Below are 25,864 nucleotides of genomic sequence, written 5' to 3'. Positions count from 1 at the left end.
TCCATCATTCTTTTGCTCACCATGCCACCCCAGTTAAGACCTGGCCATATGCAAATCAGTCTTGACCCTGTGCCTCATGGGAACAGTCCAGCCCGAACTGCCAAGCCAAGTCCTCCCTGGACCGGAAACAAACATCCTAGGACCGGTTTCGGGGTTTCACCCCTCTTCAGCCAGGATAGCTTGAGTCCTGCTGATTGAGGCCTGCCCTGCTGGCTGAGAAGCAAGATTGGATCTGCACCCTTCATCCCATGCTGAAGTGACTTCAAGGGTTAGCTGACTGACCTTTTATTTTGAGCTGCAAGAACACAAAAAGCTCCAGAGACCTCTCTGCCACTGCCCAGCTGACCTACTTCACTGAACCTGCCTGAACCTTCATCTGGACCTGCTGGCCTCTGCTGCAGTAAGTTTCTGATCACTAAGAGGTGCCATTAAGGCAGGGACGGCTTACGGGCAGTACAACCGGTGCAGCCGCACTGGGAGCAGACCTTGAGGGGGGCACTGACCACAGGGGGGGGCGCTGTGCTTAGCATTAACTTACAATTTAAAAGCACCTACTGCAGAGTTCCTTGTGCGTCTAGCTTTCAGGTGTAATAGAAATGTCAAGATAGCTCTTGTGATTAATGTTCCTGCTAGATTGTGAGATGGCATTTTGTCTAGGGACAGTTTTGACCTGTGATAAAGTAGGGTAGAGGGTTAATATTCCTAATGCAAAGAACCAATCTATATATTTTATGTGGATAGCTGAGTGGATTAGTAAAGCCAGCCTTTACCAGCACTTTAAAACAAATGAAATGTATATGAGAGATGTGTTATGGAGAGATAACCGGCACTTTTGCCAGGTACTAGTGAGGAAATCTGATGAGTAGGTCATGGGTTCGGTGTGCCAAAATCGATTGCCGTGTTACTATTGCTAATGCTGGACCTGCCTTCGGGTCCTGGAGCCTTGCGGCGGCATCAATTAAGCTCCTTCTAAAACAAAAGGAGAAATCCTGAAGATTTGGGCAGTTCGTGACTGCGAACAAGTTAGCTGGCACCAAGACCATGCTTCCCACACTGACTGCCAACATGACGCTCCAGCGATCCCGACCCTGCGCTACAGCGACCTCCAGGGGCCACTGGAAATGCAAGATTTGCAATTTGAGCTACAGCAGTGACAGCAGTGACCGCCACCGCGAATCCCGAACAACGACCGTCTGTGACATCTGACAGGATCTTTGCAGGAAAGCAACGACTGTTCGCAATGCCTAGCCTGCTCTTTATGCCACAGCGACAACCAGCTGCAATGCTCTCCCTGCTCCGTACAGCACCCTCCATCGCAAAGGAAAGTCTTTGCGATGGACTTTAGTAGGTAACCTTTTCAGCTGAAATAACCTGGTCCCTGCATCTGGCCTGCACTCCATCATAGTGGGTCTGAACTTGTGAATTTTACCCGGTCTCGCACAACCCGACACTGTGGCTGGAGATTTGTACTTTTAGGTGCTATATTACCATAAACCTTTAACATTGTATTACTAATGATTTTCTGTTGTTGTTTTGGTGTCAACCAATTTATTAAAATCTACTCTATTATTCTAAATTGGTGTGGGATTTTTCTCATGTTGTGGTTTCACTTTATTGCTGTTGGCAGACTGTTCTTGTGCCAAGTTACCGGAGGATTAAACACAGGTTAATTTTGTGCTTTTTTCGTGGTTCACTCTTACAATGTTTGTGGATGTTTCATCCTCTCAACAAACAACTACATTTTTCACAGGTTTTATTGGTGAAAATGCAGGCAGTAGGCAGGCAGGTACCATTCCTTGGCAAACATGATCACAGGAGTGTATAGTTAGCTACAACAGTATGTAAGATGATGATGGGGTTGTGGTAGCATACAAGCATGGATGAAAGTTGTGGGTGAAAGAATCCATGGTTGATTGGGAGTGGGTGTAAATATAGAAGGGTAAAAGTAGAGAGTGGGTGTATAGATGAATGCATAAAAAGGAGCAAGAAAAAGGAGTTCTACGAGGAAGCTGAGGCTATCTACAGACAGGCTTGTCTGTTATCCAAGAACAATTTCTACATGCTCTTCTCAACAGTAAAGCCTTTTGCTTTACTTGCAATGATAGCCATAAAAATAGAAAGGTCTGCAAGGAAACAGGTTTATAGTCACTTTGTGGCCTTATTTAGAGGGACAAGAACAAAAATAACAAATCCCTCCTCAATTCAGCTTGGGTCTGATTGAAATTGATCAGGCCATCTGTGTATTAAAAAGTGTGCGCATGTTTTCTGCTCAGTCTAGGAGGAAATGATTAGGCTCCACTTAACACATTTCCCAGTTCAGTAAGCACATGCCCCAAGGCATTGTTTGTAGGGCTATGCTCCGATGAATATTTTATAGTCATGTTTGACCTGTCCCATGTTCCCTCATAGAGGGTATGTATTGCCTTGTGTGATTTCTTGGCAATATTTGATATTTATTGATTTCTATTGCGCTGAATCACCCCATGAGGGGTATCTCTGCGCTTAGGACGGTGTGCTTCAGCCAGAGCCGGGGAATCAAAAAAGAAAGGTTTTTAAACACTTCCTGAATAGAGGGAGGCTCTGGCAATCGCAAAGCTGGAGGGGCAGTTCGTTCCAGAAAGTAGGGGCATGATGTGAAAAAGCTTTGCCACCCTTGCAAGCCTTTTTAATTCTGGGAGTGCATAGAAGTAACTTGGACCCCGATCTAAGGGTTCGCGGGGGAGTGTACTTGGTGAATTTGTTGGACAAATATGAAGGCCCCTGACCATTAAGCGCTTTATAGATAATGCAGCCGATCTTGAATTTCACCCGCTTTCTCACAAGGAGCCAGTGGAGTTTATTAAGAAGGGGGATGGATGCCGTTCTGGGAGGGGCGTTAGCTACTAGTCGGGCAGCAATATTCTGTACAAACCTGTAGCTTGTTTAAGGATGTCTCATTAGCCGAAGCTAATAGTGTGTTACAATAGTCCAGGCGGCTCAATACCAGGGCTTGCATCAAAGTTTTTTTTGTTGAGGAAGGAAATAAAGGGAAGACTCTTCTGAGTAAGCTGAGTGTATGGTAGCAGGTGCCAGCAATGGTTGTGGCATGGGCATCGAATGTGGGATTGTGGTCCATTCAGAATCCTAGATTCTTGTCTACTTCTTTGGGAGAGGGAGCCGTGCCCAACTCCTCTGGCCGCCACCTGGGAGTCCAGCTTATGGCTGCACCTCCAAACAGCATGATATCCGATTTCTCGGCATTCAGTTGGAGGAATTCATCCTCATCCAGGCCGCAATGGTCTTCATGACCTCTGAAAAGGTGATTTGTATATCGGGTTTAGATTTATCGAAGGTGAGGCGGAGTTGGGTGTCGTCTGCGTAAGAGATGGGACTAAACCCTAAGTTCCTCATGAGTTTAGTCAAGGGGGTGACATAAATGTTAAAGAGAGTGGGGCTCAGACAGGAGCCCTGCGGTACCCCCTCTGTAACTTAGGTGGTGTTAGATCTACAAGTTCCAAATGTGACTGTCGGGGTTCTGTCAGTAAGGAAGTCAGTCAACCATTTTAGTGCAACCCCCTGCACTCCAATGCCCTGAAGTCTCTCCAGTAGGATATGGTGTGAGATGGTGTCAGACGCCGCCGATAGGTCAAGCAGCACCAGCAGTGCAGCCTGACCATTATCCAGGGCCATTCTGATATTGTCCGTTACCTCAATTAAGGCAGACTCGGTGCTGTGCTTGGCCCAGAAACCTGACTGGGATACATCAAGGCATTAAGAGGTTTCAATAATTCGGACAAATGTCTGTTTATGTGTTTTTCAATAAGTTTGCTTTGAAGGGGGGGCTAGGAAATGGGGTGGTAATTAGACAGCTCAGTGGCGGGGATCTTGAGATTTTTACGGATGGGTACAACTTGAGCTGCTTTCCATTCTGAGGGGAGTCTGCCAATCCTCAAGGAACTATTAAGAATGGTACAGATGGGAGTGGCTAGAAATGCGGATAGTCTGGAAGAGATTTTTGCAGGAATAATATCTCAAGGGGATCCAGATTTAATTTTGGTGAGGAGAGATTCAACCTCTACTGGAGTGAGTGAGGGAAAGCAGAGGAGCTGCGCGAGGCGTTTTCAAGGGAAGTAGGATATGTTGCAGTAGGGTGCAATGAAATTTCATTGGATGAGGTGATTTTATGGTAGATGGCTTCGGTTTTCTGGGTAAGAAAGGAAGCTATATTGTCGCAAAGCGTCTGAGAGAAAGTTTCCGCAGTTTTGCAAGCCCTAGGATTGGTGTAAGACTTCAGGATCTGGTAAAAGGTCCTAGAAGTGTTCCAAGCTTGCTACAGCTGATGAGCGATGTGTAGCTTGCGCGCGGATTTAATATTTTTGTGGTAGGTGAATAATGCGGCTTTAATTCTCTCTTTGTCTTGTCGCACTGTGCGAGTGTCTCCATTTCCTTTCCAAGTTTTTTACATTGGCTCTTTTCAGGACGTAAGTCAGAGGAGTACCACCTAGTGGGAGTGTGTTTTAGTGGGTGGGTCTGAGGCTTCAGAGGGGCTACGTTGTCTAAGGTGGTTAGTACAATGGAATTGAAATGAGCTGGCTGTTCCTCTACACTGTAAGTGTTTGTTTCGGTGTTCCAGGAGCCAAATGGGGTCAGGAATTGGTCGGGCTTCAGTTTATGCCAGGGTCTGTACCAGCGTGCGGCGTGTGAAGTGGAGGTGGAGGGATTTCTAGGACTCAACAAGTTGGAAATTCACCAGAGAGTGGTCTGACCAAGTCAGAGGGTGCGTTTCCCCACAGACGATATTCACGGAGTTAGTTAATATAAGATCTAAGGTGTGTCCTGCCAGATGGGTAGGGCCGTTGTTGATCTTCTGGAGATCGATTGTGGCCAGGTCTTTCAGGCAAGCTGTGACATCAGGGTTGAGGGCATTCTCACTATGGATGTAAAAATCCCTCAGAAGTAGGAAGTTACGGGTGGAAATGACATGTGGGGAAATGAATTTCATTAGATTGCTAGTAAAGCCTAGTAGCGGGCCTGGGGGGTCTATAAACAAGATCCCCTTTCCAACTGTGTTGAGGGTGCAGGTCCAGTCTGAAAACTAGGCATTCTATGTCGTCCGTACACATCTGATCTAAAATAGAGATAGGCACAAGCAGAAGTTTTTGACCATTAAGAGCCACTAGTAACTCTGTCGAAGGCTGCGCTGCAGTCCATAAAACATGTGTAAAAGAGCGCCACTGACCCTCTGAAGGGACAGCATGTACATTTACATGATGACATAATATTATTGGTGGAACTACAATTGGACTTAAAACCTGTTTGTGAAAAATGTAGCAGTTTTTCTTCTTCTACCCAGTTCTCACATGCAATGTAATTTGAGCATACATCTTAGCTCCAACTCCAAATGTCAATTACTCTATTTTTTGCAGGATCGCCCAGGTTACCCTTCTTAAAGATTGGGTTTAGAATTGAGCCCCTCAAATTTACAGGAACAATCCTGGTCTAAACAGGCACCACACCGCCAAGTCGCCAATAATGTTGGTCAGCTTTGAACATTGCATTGGAGAGGCCATTAGAGCCAGGGGCCGCTACCCATCTCCACCAACATCACAAAAGCCTCCAATAATTCTGGGGCCAATTTTATCATTGAGTTGTTTTGCCCTTGCACCGCTCAAGGGGGTGCAAGGGCGACACAATTACTTAGTCAGGTTTATCAAGCCACACAAGGCCCTAATTCTGTGCCCCAGAGAGGCGTTCCATGGGTAGAGCGATAGTGTTCCCACGCAGCCACCCATGGATTTTGGCGTTTTTCCTGATTTCCCTTTACTCGTAGACCTGGGAAAGCATCAAAATGCCACATCTCCCCATGTGAGGCATAACGAGGAGAAATATATTTTTTTCTCCTTGTGTTTTCCTCTTTCTATGCATGCTGCATTCTGCAGCTTGCATTGAAAGAGAAAAATGCTCAGGGGATTGTTTTTGTGCAGGAAGTAGTCCCTTCCTTCACAAAAGTAATACCTCTTAGAACGAAGGCACCCTTGCACTATGGTGCAAGGGTGCCTGTGTTGGTGCTAGGCAGCACATTGTGCACTAGCACAAGATAAAGACAGGAATGCTCTGTATGATGCCTAGAGATCCCACACGGTCTGTGCCATTAAAGAGAGTCCCACGTTTTCCCTGGCTGTTACTTTTGTAAATTTGAAATATCTTCATCCACTTCTTGGTAATAACTTCATTATAGAATCCCATTCAAACTTCCCTTAATTTCTTGTCCTCATTAATCTTAACTATGGTTGGCTGTGCATTATCCTGTGCTTCTGTTTAAGCTCAAAACCAAACTAATTATCAATATTTCCTATAAATGTCATGTCTGTGCTTCGTCCAAAACAGCCCTGGTCAGAATATATTGTGCCTGGTGACCTGGGAGCACCTGGAACAATGGGCTCGATTCACAAAACTAACTTAAGACAAAATCCTAAACTTACTACCATTTTGGTATTCACAGAAGGCACTTACTCATTTCGGTATTCACAGAAGTTAGGAGTCCTAACTTTAGGACTCCTAAATGCCTTATGTGAATTCCGAAAGTCTTAAAGTTAGGATTTTTCTCAGTTTAGTAGTAGTAAAGTTAGGACTCCTAACTTTAGGACTCCTAGATGCCTATTGTGAATATCGAAAGTCTTAAAGTTAGGATTTTTCTCAGTTTAGGAGTAGTAAAGTTAGGAGTTCTAACTTTACTATTCCTAAACTGAGAAAAATCCTAATTTTAAGACTTTCGATATTCACAGAAGGGAAAGACAGCACCCGTCAGATACAGATGAAAGAGATAAAACATAACACAGGCGGTAGAGAGATAAATCAGAGGTGTGAATCAGGGGTCTAGTAACAGAGAGACACATGTGGAGTAATGTTTATGGGGACTTATTCCAGTCTGAGGTTTTTTGTTTTGTGCGCTTGTCTAGAGGAGGCAGTTTGTGCTGGACTGTTCCTATTGGATCAGGACTAAGGCTTGTTTGGAAACACTGCGTTCCTCTTTGTAGTTGCACCGTGAGCATGGACTGGAATCTAATTAAAATATTCCACCCATTGCCTTTTTCTTTTTTGTTGTTGCAGCTGCCCTGGCAATGGATTTCGAGAAAGTCAAGGCCTCATTTATGGCATGGTGAAAGGGCAGTAATGCACCGCATTTAACCCGTTCCCTGCTCATGACGGAACCACTCCGTAATGAGCCACGGGCGCCGTGTGCTCATGACGGAGTGGTTCCGTCATGCTGCGGCTGTTGGCCGGCCGCTCTGCCCACGCGGCACTGATTCCCCGCCTGTGCGGGCGATCAATGCGAGTGGGCGGAGTCGTGACCGTGGCTCATGACGGAGTGGTTCTGTCACGAGCATGGCGGTGCCGCGCTGACCCAGAATCCCCCCAGCACCGCGGCGGAATTCGTGCCGCGGCGAAGGGGTTAAGCAATACGGTGCATTCATGTGCTTTCTCTCTGCGCTCGTGCCATTTCAGAAGCCTAGTACCAACGTAGGCCCCCTTTTACCATGGTGCAAGAGTGCCGCCATTGCATGCAGGATTGTTTTGTGCAGCTAGAGACACTGTCCAGTGCAAAAACAATCTTAAGAGATATTTTTCTCTTTCTCTGTGTGCTGCATTCTGCAGCACACATGGGAAGAGGAAAAAACTAGGAGAAATGACGTTATTTCTCCTCGTTACACCTCACCTCGGGAGACGTACAGATTTGGCCCTTCCCCAGGTGTTCATATTTTTGTAAACCTACGGCTGCATCCAATTCCATGGGTGTTGTGTGGGAAAACCCACTGGAACTCCTCCCGGGCGCAGAGGAAGGCAATGCAACGATCCGCGCTGCGTCGCCTCACTCATGATTTATGAGGCCACTCAAATCCACTCAGGGTGGCTTTGTGTGGCTTCATAAATCTTTATGAGAGCCCTGCGTCACGCACATACCACTTTACGTGGTGCAAATTTGCTGCATGGCTCTCATAAATAAGCCACAAAGTATGGAAAGGACACGACAAATACCAGACCCAGGTGTGTAGCTTTAAGACTGCGACATGTGTCAGTTTGCCATCTGCTAATAGATAGCGTGCAATAGGATGCCCCACACCATGGTTGAAGGCTCAACATTTCCACCCATATTTTAATTTCTTGCATCATACTGTGGTATCGTTTTCTTATAGTTGTCTTCTTTGCATCAAATAATAATATTACATGGCAGTGGAAGGGATTGGCAGAACGTATTTTGGGAAATATATCTGTGCCTTTTTTCATTCTTTTCTCTGACTTCCCTTGCACAGGTGGTTGCCACAACAGTTATGCTTGAGCAGAGTCTCCCTCGCTTCATGTGGTCTCGCTCTGGGATCTTGGGGGCGGACTATGGACTGGACAATAGACGGTACATATGGTAAGCTGAACACCTAAAGCATTGTTTATATATTATTGTTTATATATTATTTATATCTGGCGACAGTTGTAGAAGATAATGCATTTTATTCAGGTTCATTTCCCTGTATTATATTTTCTGGAAGCACCAACTCTCAGTATGATGCTGGGTCTTAAGAAAAAAAACACAAAACCCATCCACATGGTTGAAGGATGATGAACTTCTAGACTTTAAGCCTCAATTTGTGGCACCTTCTATCTACCTTTCAGTGAGGAATCCACAAGGAGCTCAAAAAAAGGTAATATTTAGGCCATGGGAAGGAAATCAATGCAGTGAAAATGACAGCACTTCCCAGTTCGCTTTAAGCACCACAGAACCAACAGTGATGTGTCCAAAGAAAGGTGCAATCAGAGAGATACACAAGGAAGGCCAAGGTGAAATATTCTTTGACTCATGGATGAGCTCTCTGCCCCAGACACTGTGGGAATGTGAATCTCCAAAACTGAAAAACAGCCATCTAAGATCCCTCACCTGCTACAGGGCGAATATCACAAGGCCTTCCAAGCCGAAACGCATACTTGACTGCTTCTGGAATGTGTCTAAGGAAACAGCAGCACTATTGAGAGAGGAGTTGGTCAGCCAAACTCGTGAGGTAAAAATTATCAACAAATTGCACCTAGTTTGCACCACATAATTGACGCAAACGGACTCAAAGCATTCATTTTGGGATTTACTTTCGCCTGTCAAACGTTTTATACTAGAAAGTAGCCTGAAAGTAATTCAAAGTAGCAATTTGCATCAACGGAGCATAATGTGGGTATTAAATGTGCATTGCCATGCAACCACCCAATGGTTGTTACACAAATCCCTGTCTATACCTATATTTGTGCCGAGAAATGACGCCGAATTGAGGCAGGTGGAACTGTGGTGCAAGCTTATATGTCTCCACTTTTTCTAACTTTGCATGTGTGCTGCACTGCACAGTGCAAAAAGTGAGAAAAGTATTAAAGCATAGTTTTTGTACTGGAAGTCTTTACTTCCAGTACAAAACCTATGTTTGAGAGAACACGCACACTCTTGCACTATGGTGCAAGGGTATATGCATTGGATCAGAGCAGTCGAAAGTGCACTAGTGCTAGGGTAGACAAAAACAGGGCATTATTATCACGCTGTTCTGCTCTATCCCTTTCATGTTTGAGAGAACACGCACACTCTTGCACTATGGTGCAAGGGTATATGCTTTGGATCAGAGCAGTCGAAAGTGCACTAGTGCTAGGGGAGATAAAAACAGGGCGTCAGCATCACGCTATTCTGCTCTATCCCTTTCATGTTTGAGAGAACGCGCACACCCTTGCACTATGGTGCAAGGGTATATGCATTGGATCAGAGCAGTCGAAAGTGCACTAGTGCTAGGGGAGACAAAAACAGGGTGTCAATATCATGCTGATCTGCTCTATCCCTTTCATGTTTGAGAGAACGCGCACACTCTTGCACTATGGTGCAAGGGTATATGCATTGGATCTGAGAAGTCGAAAGTGCACTAGTGCTAGGGGAGATAAAGACAGGGCGTCAATATCACGCTGTTCTGCTCTATCCCTTTCATGTTTGAGAGAACGCGCACACTCTTGCACTATGGTGCAAGGGTATATGCTTTGGATCAGAGAAGTCGAAAGTGCACTAGTGCTAGGGGAGATAAAAACAGGGCGTCAGCATCACGCTATTCTGCTCTATCACTTTCATGTTTGAGAGAACGCGCACACCCTTGCACTATGGTGCAAGGGTATAGGCATTGGATCAGAGCAGTCGAAAGTGCACTAGTGCTAGGGGAGATAAAAACAGGGCGTCAATGTCACGCTATTCTGCTCTATCCCTTTCATGTTTGAGAGAACGCGCACACCCTTGCACTATGGTGCAAGGGTATATGCATTGGATCAGAGCAGTCGAAAGTGCTCTAGTGCTAGGGGAGATAAAGACAGGGCGTCAATATCACGCTGTTCTGCTCTATCCCTTTCATGTTTGAGAGAACGCGCACACTCTTGCACTATGGTGCAAGGGTATATGCATTGGATCAGAGCAGTCGAAAGTGCACTAGTGCTAGGGGAGACAAAAACAGGGCGTCAATGTCACGCTGTTCTGCTCTATCCCTTTCATGTTTGAGAGAACGCGCACACTCTTGCACTATGGTGCAAGGGTATATGCATTGGATCAGAGCAGCCGAAAGTGCACTAGTGCTAGGGGAGATAAAAACAGGGCGTCAATATCACGCTGTTCTGCTCTATCCCCTTCATGCAGAGCAGCAACTTTGGTGTCCATGCTTCGTTGCATGAAAAGGTAGTAAATATGCCCCTTAATGCGCAACTTAACGTAAAAAAGAAGTTGAATCTGTGTCTACTTACCGAAGTCTCAATCTGGTTGAACACTCAAAGTTGATCCACCAAGTATGGACTGAAGGAACTCAGGATTATTTTAAATAGGTAAGGCAGTACAGTAGGTTAGTTGCATCAGAACAGGCAAAACATGTCCAACTAAAAACATTATTATATTTAAATTTAATCTTCTTCTGCATCCACTATCCCTGTGAGGGTGAATCAAAAAAGTCACGAAATTAATCTGTCCTTAAACCTTAGTAGTTTGGCACAAAAACAATCAGGTTTAACTTAGAGGCAATGTGTTAAGTATTACTGCAGCACTCAAACAGTAATAAAGCGAAAACACAGCACAAGAAAGATTCCACTCCAATTAAGAAAAATAGACTAAATCTTAATAAATTATTTGACACCAAAACAACAAAATCCAATCAGTAGAACCGGAGTTATGACCCTTTAAAGTTTAAGGAAAAAAACTAGGACCTAAAAGATCAAAGCGCCAACTGTGGACATCTAGTCATGTGAGACTGGGTCAAAGTTGAAAAATAAGCCAACTGTGATGGAGCATGGGTCAGATACTAGAAGTGAATCGGGCCCTGTTGGCGCTTTCATGCAAAAATGTCTGAGAACCTAAAGTTAGGAAAGGCAGGTGTCATCTGGGTGAAGACGCAGTGAAGATTGGTACATTTAGTCTTAGTCCTAAGTCTTTTACTTTGGCTATCTGGGCACCTTTGGCATCACTTTCAAAGGTCCAGGACTGGATGGGCACCACTTGGAGGGTTAGGACTTACTACAGCTGGGCCATGTGCGGGCTCAGGATGGTTGGAACCTTTTCTTTCCCTGAGGCTCTATTCAGGAGGCCAGCTAACTAGCCCTTGGAGTCATTCTGTCAGTGCTGGGTTCAAGTAGTGAAACAGGGTTCAAGCAGAAGGCCGGGCCTCTGAGGATTCAAGGCAGACTTCAGTCAGCAGAGCAGTCCTTCCAGGTGCAACAAAGCAATCTTCTGAAGTACACAGCAGACCACAGCAGCAGGTAGTCCTCTGAGTTCTTCCTCAGGTCCAAAATGTGAATTGAAGAATGGGACTTAGGGTCCTATTTTTATACATAGCACCGTCTTTGAAGAAGGAGAAGTTTCTAGAGATTCACTTTGAAGTGTTTGGATTTTTCTGCCTCCCCATGCCCAGGACCCAGCATAGGTGTAGGCACAATGAGCTGGTGTGAAGTCCTTTGTGTGAAGGCAGGGCACAGCCTATTGACTTGTAAGTGGGGCTGTGCCTAGCTCCACCCCCACATCCGCCCCCAAATCAAGCCAGTGATAGCCCATCGAGGCACAACTAACCCCTCTATTGTGTGGCTCTCTGGGAATAGTATACAAAGTCCAACTACACCCAGTCATGTAACCCAGGAACAGGCTGCAGGCAAAAAATAGGACGGGAAAATGTCAACTTTCTAAAATTAGCATTTTCAAAATTGTGAATTAAAATCCAACTTTTCAAATAAAGAGGATTTTAATTTTCTTTTAAAATTAGACACCAAAGGGGAATTCCCTACCTACTCCTAATCAAAAGTTAGCACTTATTAAATATAATAAGCCAACCCAATGTTATCCTATGTGAGTAGTAGGCCTCACAGTATTAAAAAATGAATGTAGAAGTTTTTCACTACCATGTCCAACCTTTTAATTACAATGCACCCTGCCCTATGGGCTAACCTCGGGCGGCTTATATACAATATAAGGGAAGTTTAAGGCTTGGCAAGGAGGTTATTATTCATATTCAAATTGGCAGTTTAAAACTGCATACAGGCTGTAATGGCAGACCTGGGACGTGTTTTAAGGGGTTACTCAAATGGGTGGCACTTGAAGGCCCACTAGAAGGGCCCGATTCACAGAATTAACTTAAGACAAAATCCTAAACTTACTACTCTGTGGTATTCACAGAATGCACTTACTACTTTTGGTATTCACAGAATGCACTTACTACTTTTGGTATTCACAGAATGGATTTACGACTACTAACTTTACGTCCGCACTCGAGGCGGGGCTTCCGGGCCGGAGGCGGAGCTTCCGTCCCGGAGGTGGAGATTTCGGTCATGGCTAAATCTCCACCACCAGCCGGAATCTCCACCTCTGGGCCGGAAGCTCCGCCTCGGGCCCGGAAGCCCCGCCTCCGGGCCGGAAGCTCCGCCTCTGGGCCGGAATTTCCGGCCCGAGTGCGGACGTAAAGTTAGCAGTCGTAAATCCATTCTGTGAATACCAAAAGTAGTAAGTGCATTCTGTGAATACCAAAAGTAGTAAGTGCATTCTGTGAATACCACAAAGTAGTAAGTTTAGGATTTCGTCTTAAGTTAATTCTGTGAATCGGGCCCGTAGTATTTAATTTACAAGACTTGGGTATATAACGTTCCTGTCTACAAGACAATTATAAGTAAATTAAATATGCTAATAAGGTGTAAGACAATTGATAATTTTTTATGGAGCGAGTGCAAGCCCTTTAGAACTGGTTAGCAGTGGTTAAAGCACAGAGTCCTAAGGCCAGCAAAAACAAATTCAGAAAAAGTAGGAGGGGGAAGACAAAAAGTTTGGTGATGACCTTGTAGTGAGGGCCAAGTCCAACACTTCTTAAGTAGCAAAAGTTCCCTTATTGTAATAGAGTGCTTAACACAAAATTGTAGCAAGAGAAATATTTCAACTGAAAGAACAATAGATAGGAGAAGCAAGGATGTAATATCTACAGTTACAAATAGGGCCTTGGTAGATGTAAGTGTTTAGGTTCTGAAGGGACTTATTTTAGGAATTGGTGGAACAGATGGGTTATGTGAAAGAAGGGTTGGTTTCTCCCTGATGTCAAGGCATAGGGAGATTCAGGCAGTGATAGTTGCTCCAGTCAATCAATCAATCAATCAATCGGCTTGTAGAGTGCAGGCTAATCACCCGGAATGGGTCTCAAAGCGCTGGGGCTGAGGGGTAGGGAAGGGGAAGGGGGAGGGGGTTCCCCAGAAATCCTGAGGCTCATCGAAGAGCCAGGTCTTGATGTCCTTTAGGAACATAGGGAGCGATGTGGTCTGTCGGAGGTGGAGAGGAAGGGAGTTCCATGCCTTGGCCGCGAGGAGGGAGAAGGAGCATCCTCCTGCTCTAGTTTTCTTGATCCGAGGTACCGTCGTGAGGGAGAGCTGAGCTGAGTGGAGAGAACGTTGTGGAGCGTGGAATGTGAGGCGTGGGTTTATGCTGGTGGTTCTAGTGTTGTGGAGGGGCTTGTGTGCGTAGGTGAGAAGCTTGAAGGTGATTTCTTCTCAACGGTGAGCCAGTGTAGGGTCTGTAGGTGTTGGCTGATGTGGCAGTGGTGCGGTAGGTTGAGGACTAGTCTGGTGGCAGCGTTCTGGATGTTCTGGAGCTTGCGGTGAGGTTCTTGTTGATCCCGGTGTAGAGTGCATTGACGTAATCCAGTCTGCTACTGACAAGGGCATATGTGGCGGTTTTCCTTTGTTCATGGGGGATCCAGTTGAAGGTCTTTCACAGTAGGTGGAGGGTGTGATAGCAGGAGGAGGTGGTGGCATTGACCTGGCGGTCCATTTCTAGTTCAGAGTCTAGGATGATTCTGAGGTTGCGTGCATGGTCTGTGGGAGTGGGGAGGGTTCTGAGGGCAGGGGGGCCACCAGGTGTTGTTCCAGGTATCAGGGTGTGGGCCCATGATGAGCACTTCGGTTTTGTCTGTGTTGAGTTGTAGGCAGCTGTTCTTCAGCCATCCGGCTTCTATTCCTTCTTGAAAGTTGCATCTGGTGATGTTGGGTTCATTGGAGAGGGAGAGAATGAGTTGGATGTCGTCTGCGTATGATGTGACGTTAAGTCTGTGTGCTCTAATGATGGATGCGAGCAGCGCCATGTAGATGTTGAACAGGGTCAGGCTGATGGAGGATCCTTGTGGGACTCCGCAGGTGGTTAGAGTGGGTTCTGAGAGAAAAGGAGGGAGTCTGACTCGCTGAGCTCTTCTGGAGAGGACAGAGACGATCCAGTTGAGGGCCTTGTTACGAATACCAACTTCGTGGAGTCTGCAAGCTAGGGTGCGGTGAGAGACAGCGTTGAAGGCCGCAGAGAGGTCCAAGAGGATGAGGGCCACCGTCTCTCCCCTGTCAAGTAGTGAGCAGATGTTATCTGTCACCGCGAGTGTGGTTTCGGTGCTGTGGTATTTTCTGAAGCCTGATTGGGAGGAGTCGAGGATGTTTTTATCTTCTATGAAGGCAGCGAGTTGGCTATTGTTAGCTTTTTCGATGACTTTGGCCGGATAAGGGAGCAGGGAGATCAGTCTGAAGTTTTTGAGGTTGGTGAGGTCCGCTGAAGATTTTTTCAGGGAAGGTTTGATCTCACCATGTCTAATTAATTGTTAATGGGGGAGTTGGGGCTGGCCAACTCCGCTCCGCTGTGCAGTGTGCAGAGATTTGCCTACCCTGCGTTCTCTGTGGAACGCGGAGTAGGCAAATCTCCGCACACCCTGCTTATTTTGGAGCTCCACCACAGTTTCTCGAGTTGGTTGTAGGTTCAACTGGAGCCTCGAAGTGCGGGGGAGAACCAGCTGGCTTTCTTGGCGTGAGGTTTGGAGGCTTTCTGGAGGGGCAATGGTGTTGGCTCAGTCGGTGATCCAGTTGTGTAGAGCGCGGGTGGCGGTGGTGGGGTCATCCCCAGTGGCGGTGGGAGCGGAGCGTCTGAGGGCGTTGCTGAGCTGGTCATCAGAGATCTTGTTCCAATTCCTGCACCGGAGCTGGTGAGAACATCTGTGGGAAATGTTGGTTTTGAAGATGAAGTGAACACAGCGGTGGTCCGTCCATGGGAGTTTGGTGGTGTGGCTGAAGGTGATGGAGTTCCCTGCAGTGAAGACGGGGTTGAGGATGTGTCCAGCTGAGTGGGTTGGTTCTGGAATGATCTGCCTGAGTCCTATGACGTGGAAGTAGTCCAATAGGGAGGCGGAGTTGGGGTCCTGGCGGTTGTCGAGGTGGAAGTTGAGGTCTCCTAGCAGCATGTAGTGGGTGGAGGTGATGGCATGTGGAAGGATGATGTCAGTGATGGAGTCGGCGAACGGAGCGCGGGTTCCGGGGGGATCTGTAGATGAGGGTGCCTCTGAGGGTGGAGGACGGGTTGGTCTGTATCTTGAAGTGGAGGTGTTTCATCAGGTCTGTGGGCCCGTCGGTGTAGGTGCTCAGGTGAAGGTTGGCCCTGTGGGCGATGGTGATGCCTCCCCCGGGGTGGTTGGGGCGATCTTTATGGGTGAGCTTGTATCCTTCTGGGATGGCAGTTGCGATGTCTGGTCCGGAGGTGGCGTTTGTCTAGGTTTCGGTGAGGAAGACGATCTACAGGGAGGTGCTGTTGAGGCAGTCCCAGATTTCAGTGGCGTGTCCGTGAAGGGAGCAGATGTTGAGGAGGATACATCACAGGGGTTGGGTTGCAGTGGGGTTGTTGCTGGAGGGAGGTGAAGTGTCCTGGGTCCCTGTGGAGGTGAAGGAGTGGTGTCAGTGACAGCAGGTGAAGGGTCCATGTGTGTTGAGAGGTGAGGCAAGCACGCAGGTGTTGTTCTTATCGGCATTGAGTTTGTGGAGAGCCGAGGGGCTGTATCGCTGTTGGGCCGAAGGGCCAGGGGTCCTGGTGCTGGTCATATTCGGGTCATGGATGGGCGCAGATGGGCTTGCCTTTGGCATGCCTTCAGCGCAGCGGCCACCATTAAATAGAGGAGGAGGGAGGGAGAGCGCAGCTGGGTGGTGGGAGTGGAAAATCGACAGTGGGAGAGACAAATAAGGAGAGAAATAAAAAACAAGGAGAATACAATACAAATTAAACTAGGCAGTAACAGAATCCAGTGATGGATTGTGTTACTGTTGCTGTTCTGAACTTTATACCCGGAGTATGCCAGTATTCTTGCTTCATTTCCCTCTTTGGCCACCACAAATGGTGAGTAATTCTGCTAGATACAGAGGAAATTTGTGGTAGGTGGCTTTGAAGAACATGCAGCAGAGTTGGCATTGAATCTTGGTCATGATAATCGGGAGCCAGTGCACAGTGTGTAACAAGGGGGTGATTGATTTAATTTGCTTGATGTAATGACAAGCCTGGCTGTTGAGTGGAGAATGCTTTGATTGGTGTGATACATTATGAGGGAGTGTCTGCACGTACACTATTCCTGAAATCCAACTATCCAAATCAATAGAGCATGTATTGATTATTTTGTTCATTTGAGTGAACTAACAGCCTGTTTTTTTAGAGTGTGACTTTTATGTATTGGATGAGAGTGAGGTCAGGCTCAAGAATGAACCTAAAAGATTTTAATGTAGAAGAAAAACCCACAAGAAGCGATAGATCAAACCTGCTTCTATGAGAAGGCATTAATATGAGTCATTTAGTTTCTGGGAATGTATCACAAGAACATTTCTGAGACTGAGTTTTGTAGTTTAATGATTCAGGTGTGTCAATTGTAGCTCCCTTTAGGTATGAATGAGTTCATTTACATAGATCAGGTTGCGTTATTTGAATAGAATAGAATGGTTTGTGTAGGTTTTACAGTGACTTCTCTATCATTATTTGCCAGTGCCTTTAGGAGTAAAGAGGAATTGGAGGAAAAAGATGTAAAGGGGAGAAAGGAAGCAAGAACAGAAAGGAGAATGTGAAGAAGTGGGTATAGGAGGGAAGAGAATGAACAGAGAAAAGAGTGAAGGGAAAGTCACAAGAAAGGGGAGGGAAGGAAGACGGAACAGCAAATGAGAAAGGGATGATAGACAGAGGATTATGCAGAGTACAAAAACTAGGGAGGGACAGGTGAGAGAGGAAGTCATAGAGATGTCACAGTTATGGACATGGTGAGAGTGTTCCAAAGAAGTTATTCTGTAGGAATCTGTGCACACCCTTGTCTTGCTTTGAGTTTCCCTTGATATACAGAATTAGTGTACTTGTAGGGTGTCACCTTCTGATCGTAGGCGCCGTAGTATATGACTGGTCCACACTGTTCCTTGCTTAGGACAATGTCTCTCCCCAGCACTACCTTTGGAAGCCAGATGGCTTTCTTCTTGGTTTTGTTGTTTCAATCAATTAAATCCTTACATTAATGATAACATTACATTTTGTGTAAACAATGACACCATTTCAAAGTTTTCTCTGTTTGTGAATATTTACTTTTATTCATATTCTTCAAGAATGCGTCTTAAGATAGGCTCATTTCCTGTGTTTTTCCTGTTTTTTTTTGTTTTATTTAATATTTAAGCCAAAAGTAAGACATACATTATATAAATTACATTAGAAGTGTAGAATAAACATAAATCCCTTTTTTCTTTTTTCCTTCCCCTTCTTTGAAAAAAAAACAAAAACAAAGAAGTTTTCCCCCCTCATGAGAAAATGTAAAAAGGAAAGAGAGACCATTTATCCTAGAGCCATGAGAACAGGTATTGTGAGTGAGCAGCGCCTTACTCCCAAAGGAAATCGGTCCATATCCGATTAAATTTGAACCAAGAGCGCGGCCCTCAAGCTTTAGCCAAAGCGAGTTCCATCTCATTAACCTGTCTAGGTAAAACCCATAACTCATTAACACTAGGGCTGACATTATCTATCCAGACTCGAGCAATGCATAAACGGGCACACGCTGTAATAATAGTTGCCAGTAGACTCGTATCACCAGACACCTCACTTCTAATCCCTAAAAATATTTATTTCTGGGTAAACTGAAAATCTAAGCCAAGAAACAAACTAAGAATCCTGGAAACCCCACTCTAAAACCTGTCATGTCTTGGACAGTCGACAAACATATGCCTGAGGTCTTCGGCAAATAAATGACATTTCGGACAAAATTATTTTTCAGAACATCGGGAGGCCCACTTAGATATATTTCCAGGTGTATAATACAACATATATACTACCCGATGCTGTTGCAACTTTATGTTCACCGATGTTACCCCTTGGTCCAATACATCCATAGACCCTGTTTTTTTTTCCTAATGGACATTGCAGAGTTACCCAATGCATTTTGGACTTAGATTGGTCTTTCATCAGGTGATTAATTTCTGTAAAGTAGAAACATACTAAAGAAGAGAAAGTAAACTCAGTATTGTCCTGGATAAATCATACATCATATCTCAGGCTGCTGAATTTTCACCATGTCACCACTATAGCCTGTCTGTGATTATATCTTGAGAACATAAATGTGAATCATAACTAAAACCAAACGTAAATGAACTTAATGTCAATTAGGCTTGGTTATACAGCAAGAGAACCTGACATGCATTCACCCGAAATCATGAGCTTTGAAACATAAACATAGATAACCATTGTAAAACTGCTAAGAGTGAACTAGTCTCGGCTATAACTTGAAGAAACCTGACATTTTATAGCTTGAGATTTTGAGTATACTGAACACCGATTGAGAAGACCTGACATATAGTTGTAGGAGACACTGGAACTTGATCTATTTTTTAAACGTTGACCAAGCACCATGGTTAGCTTTTATGAAAGATCTAAGAACTTGAAATAATGATTACACTCAAGAATGGATCATGAGATACAGGAGAACACAAAAAATAGATACAAAGGCACTGACCCATGTTTGAACTGCTGTAAGTGCAAAATATTATTAAAGGTACAGAAGTAACGCATCCTTCTAAAGCAACTAAGGTAGAGCTAAAAACCAATGCTACTTGTAAATCAAAGAATGTGATCTATGTGGTTTAACATTGGTGGGTAAAAACTATATATATATATATATATATATATATATATATATATATATATATATATATATATATATATATATATATATATATATATATCCATGCTCATGCTTGGTTGGTCGTTTAGATTGAAAAGCACTCGAAAAACAGCAAGGTGTTCCAAGCATAACACCTTATTTAAGCGGAAAGGAAAAACGTCTCTCTGCTGCTTTACAGTTCCCACCACGTACGCCGACGCGTTTCGAGGCAATCCTCTCATCAGGGCTGGTAGTGGAAAAATACACCTCCGATCATTCCCTGCTTAAAGACACCATGTGACTACCATCTGATAAGTTGTCACCTGTGCGATAAGCAAAGTGTTCTGGGTAATGTAATGTCGGCTTTGAATAAGAGTGTAGTTTTCTGCTGAACGGAGCCCCCAAATGAGTCCCGGCAGATCGACGTAATCCTCCAATTCCTTGATGTAAGTCCCCAATTAGAGGCCGGTAGATGTCAGCCCCTGGGGCCCCCAGGTTCTCGGGATGGTGCTCTTCGACGGCACGACTGCCGCCAATACATCCATGCTCATGCTTGGTTGGTCGTTTAGATTGAAAAGCACTCGAAAAACACCAAGGTGTTCCAAGCATAACACCTTATTTAAGCGGAAAGGAAAAACGTCTCTCTGCTGCTTTACAGTTCCCACCACGTATGCCGACGCGTTTCGAGGCAATCCTCTCATCAGGGCTGGTAGTGGAAAAAAACACCTCCGATCATTCCCTGCTTAAAGACACCATGTGACTACCATCTGATAAGTTGTCACCTGTGCGATAAGCAAAGTGTTCTGGGTAATGTAGTGTCGGCTTTGAATAAGAGTGTAGTTTTCTGCTGAACGGTGCCCCCAAATGAGCCCCGGCAGATCGACGTAATCCTCCAATTCCTTGATGTAAGTCCCCAATTAGAGGCCGGCAGATGTCAGCCCCTGGGGCCACCAGGTTCTCGGGGTGGTGCTCTTCGACGGCACGACTGCCGCCAATACATCCATGCTCATGCTTGGTTGGTCGTTTAGATTGAAAAGCACTCGAAAAACACCAAGGTGTTCCAAGCATAACACCTTATTTAAGCGGAAAGGAAAAACGTCTCTCTACTGCTTTACAGTTCCCACCACGTACGCCGACGCGTTTCGAGGCAATCCTCTCATCAGGGCTGGTAGTGGAAAAATACACCTCCGATCATTCCCTGCTTAAAGACACCATGTGACTACCATCTGATAAGTTGTCACCTGTGCGATAAGCAAAGTGTTCTGGGTAATGTAGTGTCGGCTTTGAATAAGAGTGTAGTTTTCTGCTGAACGGAGCCCCCAAATGAGCCCCGGCAGATCGACGTAATCCTCCAATTCCTTGATGTAAGTCCCCAATTAGAGGCCGGCAGATGTCAGCCCCTGGGGCCCCCAGGTTCTCGGGGTGGTGCTCTTCGACGGCACGACTGCCGCCAATACATCCATGCTCATGCTTGGTTGGTCGTTTAGATTGAAAAGCACTCGAAAAACACCAAGGTGTTCCAAGCATAACACCTTATTTAAGCGGAAAGGAAAAACGTCTCTCTGCTGCTTTACAGTTCCCACCACGTACGCCGACGCGTTTCGAGGCAATCCTCTCATCAGGGCTGGTAGTGGAAAAATACACCTCCGATCATTCCCTGCTTAAAGACACCATGTGACTACCATCTGATAAGTTGTCACCTGTGCGATAAGCAAAGTGTTCTGGGTAATGTAGTGTCGGCTTTGAATAAGAGTGTAGTTTTCTGCTGAACGGAGCCCCCAAATGAGCCCCGGCAGATCGACGTAATCCTCCAATTCCTTGATGTAAGTCCCCAATTAGAGGCCGGCAGATGTCAGCCCCTGGGGCCCCCAGGTTCTCGGGGTGGTGCTCTTCGACGGCACGACTGCCGCCAATACATCCATGCTCATGCTTGGTTGGTCGTTTAGATTGAAAAGCACTCGAAAAACACCAAGGTGTTCCAAGCATAACACCTTATTTAAGTGGAAAGGAAAAACGTCTCTCTGCTGCTTTACAGTTCCCACCACGTACGCCGACGCGTTTCGAGGCAATCCTCTCATCAGGGCTGGTAGTGGAAAAATACACCTCCGATCATTCCCTGCTTAAAGACACCATGTGATTACCATCTGATAAGTTGTCACCTGTGCGATAAGCAAAGTGTTCTGGGTAATGTAGTGTCGGCTTTGAATAAGAGTGTAGTTTTCTGCTGAACGGAGCCCCCAAATGGGCCCCGGCAGATCGACGTAATCCTCCAATTCCTTGATGTAAGTCCCCAATTAGAGGCCAGCAGATGTCAGCCCCTGGGGCCCCCAGGTTCTCGGGGTGGTGCTCTTCGACGGCACGACTGCCGCCAATACATCCATGCTCATGCTTGGTTGGTCGTTTAGATTGAAAAGCACTCGAAAAACACCAAGGTGTTCCAAGCATAACACCTTATTTAAGCGGAAAGGAAAAACGTCTCTCTGGTGCTTTACAGTTCCCACCACGTACGCCGAAGCGTTTCGAGGCAATCCTCTCATCAGGGCTGGTAGTGGAAAAATACACCTCCGATCATTCCCTGCTTAAAGACGCCATGTGACTACCATCTGATAAGTTGTCACCTGTGCGATAAGCAAAGTGTTCTGGGTAATGTAGTGTCGGCTTTGAATAAGAGTGTAGTTTTCTGCTGAACGGAGCCCCCAAATGAGCCCCGGCAGATCGACGTAATCCTCCAATTCCTTGATGTAAGTCCCCAATTAGAGGCCGGCAGATGTCAGCCCCTGGGGCCCCCAGGTTCTCGGGGTGGTGCTCTTCGACGGCACGACTGCCGCCAATACATCCATGCTCATGCTTGGTTGGTCGTTTAGATTGAAAAGCACTCGAAAAACACCAAGGTGTTCCAAGCATAACACCTTATTTAAGCGGAAAGGAAAAACGTCTCTCTGCTGCTTTACAGTTCCCACCACGTACGCCGACGCGTTTCGAGGCAATCCTCTCATCAGGGCTGGTAGTGGAAAAATACACCTCCGATCATTCCCTGCTTAAAGACACCATGTGACTACCATCTGATAAGTTGTCACCTGTGCGATAAGCAAAGTGTTCTGGGTAATGTAGTGTCGGCTTTGAATAAGAGTGTAGTTTTCTGCTGAACGGAGCCCCCAAATGAGCCCCGGCAGATCGACGTAATCCTCCAATTCCTTGATGTAAGTCCCCAATTAGAGGCCGGCAGATGTCAGCCCCTGGGGCCCCCAGGTTCTCGGGGTGGTACTCTTCGACGGCACGACTGCCGCCAATACATCCATGCTCATGCTTGGTTGGTCGTTTAGATTGAAAAGCACTCGAAAAACACCAAGGTGTTCCAAGCATAACACCTTATTTAAGCGGAAAGGAAAAACGTCTCTCTGCTGCTTTACAGTTCCCACCACGTACGCCGACGCGTTTCGAGGCAATCCTCTCATCAGGGCTGGTAGTGGAAAAATACACCTCCGATCATTCCCTGCTTAAAGACACCATGTGACTACCATCTGATAAGTTGTCACCTGTGCGATAAGCAAAGTGTTCTGGGTAATGTAATGTCGGCTTTGAATAAGAGTGTAGTTTTCTGCTGAACGGAGCCCCCAAATGAGTCCCGGCAGATCGACGTAATCCTCCAATTCCTTGATGTAAGTCCCCAATTAGAGGCCGGTAGATGTCAGCCCCTGGGGCCCCCAGGTTCTCGGGATGGTGCTCTTCGACGGCACGACTGCCGCCAATACATCCATGCTCATGCTTGGTTGGTCGTTTAGATTGAAAAGCACTCGAAAAACACCAAGGTGTTCCAAGCATAACACCTTATTTAAGCGGAAAGGAAAAACGTCTCTCTGCTGCTTTACAGTTCCCACCACGTACGCCGACGCGTTTCGAGGCAATCCTCTCATCAGGGCTGGTAGTGGAAAAAAACACCTCCGATCATTCCCTGCTTAAAGACACCATGTGACTACCATCTGATAAGTTGTCACCTGTGCGATAAGCAAAGTGTTCTGGGTAATGTAGTGTCGGCTTTGAATAAGAGTGTAGTTTTCTGCTGAACGGTGCCCCCAAATGAGCCCCGGCAGATCGACGTAATCCTCCAATTCCTTGATGTAAGTCCCCAATTAGAGGCCGGCAGATGTCAGCCCCTGGGGCCCCCAGGTTCTCGGGGTGGTGCTCTTCGACGGCACGACTGCCGCCAATACATCCATGCTCATGCTTGGTTGGTCGTTTAGATTGAAAAGCACTCGAAAAACACCAAGGTGTTCCAAGCATAACACCTTATTTAAGCGGAAAGGAAAAACGTCTCTCTACTGCTTTACAGTTCCCACCACGTACGCCGACGCGTTTCGAGGCAATCCTCTCATCAGGGCTGGTAGTGGAAAAATACACCTCCGATCATTCCCTGCTTAAAGACACCATGTGACTACCATCTGATAAGTTGTCACCTGTGCGATAAGCAAAGTGTTCTGGGTAATGTAGTGTCGGCTTTGAATAAGAGTGTAGTTTTCTGCTGAACGGAGCCCCCAAATGAGCCCCGGCAGATCGACGTAATCCTCCAATTCCTTGATGTAAGTCCCCAATTAGAGGCCGGCAGATGTCAGCCCCTGGGGCCCCCAGGTTCTCGGGGTGGTGCTCTTCGACGGCACGACTGCCGCCAATACATCCATGCTCATGCTTGGTTGGTCGTTTAGATTGAAAAGCACTCGAAAAACACCAAGGTGTTCCAAGCATAACACCTTATTTAAGCGGAAAGGAAAAACGTCTCTCTGCTGCTTTACAGTTCCCACCACGTACGCCGACGCGTTTCGAGGCAATCCTCTCATCAGGGCTGGTAGTGGAAAAATACACCTCCGATCATTCCCTGCTTAAAGACACCATGTGACTACCATCTGATAAGTTGTCACCTGTGCGATAAGCAAAGTGTTCTGGGTAATGTAGTGTCGGCTTTGAATAAGAGTGTAGTTTTCTGCTGAACGGAGCCCCCAAATGAGCCCCGGCAGATCGACGTAATCCTCCAATTCCTTGATGTAAGTCCCCAATTAGAGGCCGGCAGATGTCAGCCCCTGGGGCCCCCAGGTTCTCGGGGTGGTGCTCTTCGACGGCACGACTGCCGCCAATACATCCATGCTCATGCTTGGTTGGTCGTTTAGATTGAAAAGCACTCGAAAAACACCAAGGTGTTCCAAGCATAACACCTTATTTAAGCGGAAAGGAAAAACGTCTCTCTGCTGCTTTACAGTTCCCACCACGTACGCCGACGCGTTTCGAGGCAATCCTCTCATCAGGGCTGGTAGTGGAAAAATACACCTCCGATCATTCCCTGCTTAAAGACACCATGTGATTACCATCTGATAAGTTGTCACCTGTGCGATAAGCAAAGTGTTCTGGGTAATGTAGTGTCGGCTTTGAATAAGAGTGTAGTTTTCTGCTGAACGGAGCCCCCAAATGGGCCCCGGCAGATCGACGTAATCCTCCAATTCCTTGATGTAAGTCCCCAATTAGAGGCCAGCAGATGTCAGCCCCTGGGGCCCCCAGGTTCTCGGGGTGGTGCTCTTCGACGGCACGACTGCCGCCAATACATCCATGCTCATGCTTGGTTGGTCGTTTAGATTGAAAAGCACTCGAAAAACACCAAGGTGTTCCAAGCATAACACCTTATTTAAGCGGAAAGGAAAAACGTCTCTCTGGTGCTTTACAGTTCCCACCACGTACGCCGAAGCGTTTCGAGGCAATCCTCTCATCAGGGCTGGTAGTGGAAAAATACACCTCCGATCATTCCCTGCTTAAAGACGCCATGTGACTACCATCTGATAAGTTGTCACCTGTGCGATAAGCAAAGTGTTCTGGGTAATGTAGTGTCGGCTTTGAATAAGAGTGTAGTTTTCTGCTGAACGGAGCCCCCAAATGAGCCCCGGCAGATCGACGTAATCCTCCAATTCCTTGATGTAAGTCCCCAATTAGAGGCCGGCAGATGTCAGCCCCTGGGGCCCCCAGGTTCTCGGGGTGGTGCTCTTCGACGGCACGACTGCCGCCAATACATCCATGCTCATGCTTGGTTGGTCGTTTAGATTGAAAAGCACTCGAAAAACACCAAGGTGTTCCAAGCATAACACCTTATTTAAGCGGAAAGGAAAAACGTCTCTCTGCTGCTTTACAGTTCCCACCACGTACGCCGACGCGTTTCGAGGCAATCCTCTCATCAGGGCTGGTAGTGGAAAAATACACCTCCGATCATTCCCTGCTTAAAGACACCATGTGACTACCATCTGATAAGTTGTCACCTGTGCGATAAGCAAAGTGTTCTGGGTAATGTAGTGTCGGCTTTGAATAAGAGTGTAGTTTTCTGCTGAACGGAGCCCCCAAATGAGCCCCGGCAGATCGACGTAATCCTCCAATTCCTT

The 25,864-nt window shown here is 46.3% G+C and overlaps 1 protein-coding gene across 5 annotated transcripts in view; it reads left to right on the top strand.

Moving 5' to 3' along the window:
- Window positions 1-25,864, top strand: part of LOC146813352 (transient receptor potential cation channel subfamily V member 6-like) — a 154,094-nt gene that overhangs the window by 74,665 nt on the left and 53,565 nt on the right. For all 5 annotated transcript variants that reach the window (XM_085620164.1, XM_085620162.1, XM_085620161.1 and 2 more), the window contains one exon: window positions 8,292-8,398. In XM_085620164.1, coding sequence (XP_085476290.1) covers window positions 8,292-8,398 — 107 coding nt within the window. The remainder of the gene's footprint in view (window positions 1-8,291; window positions 8,399-25,864) is intronic.

This window comes from Triturus cristatus, chromosome 7, assembly GCF_964204655.1.
Source record: "Triturus cristatus chromosome 7, aTriCri1.1, whole genome shotgun sequence".
Lineage (NCBI taxonomy): Eukaryota > Metazoa > Chordata > Amphibia > Caudata > Salamandridae > Triturus > Triturus cristatus.
This window is presented reverse-complemented; position numbering and strand designations above follow the sequence as displayed.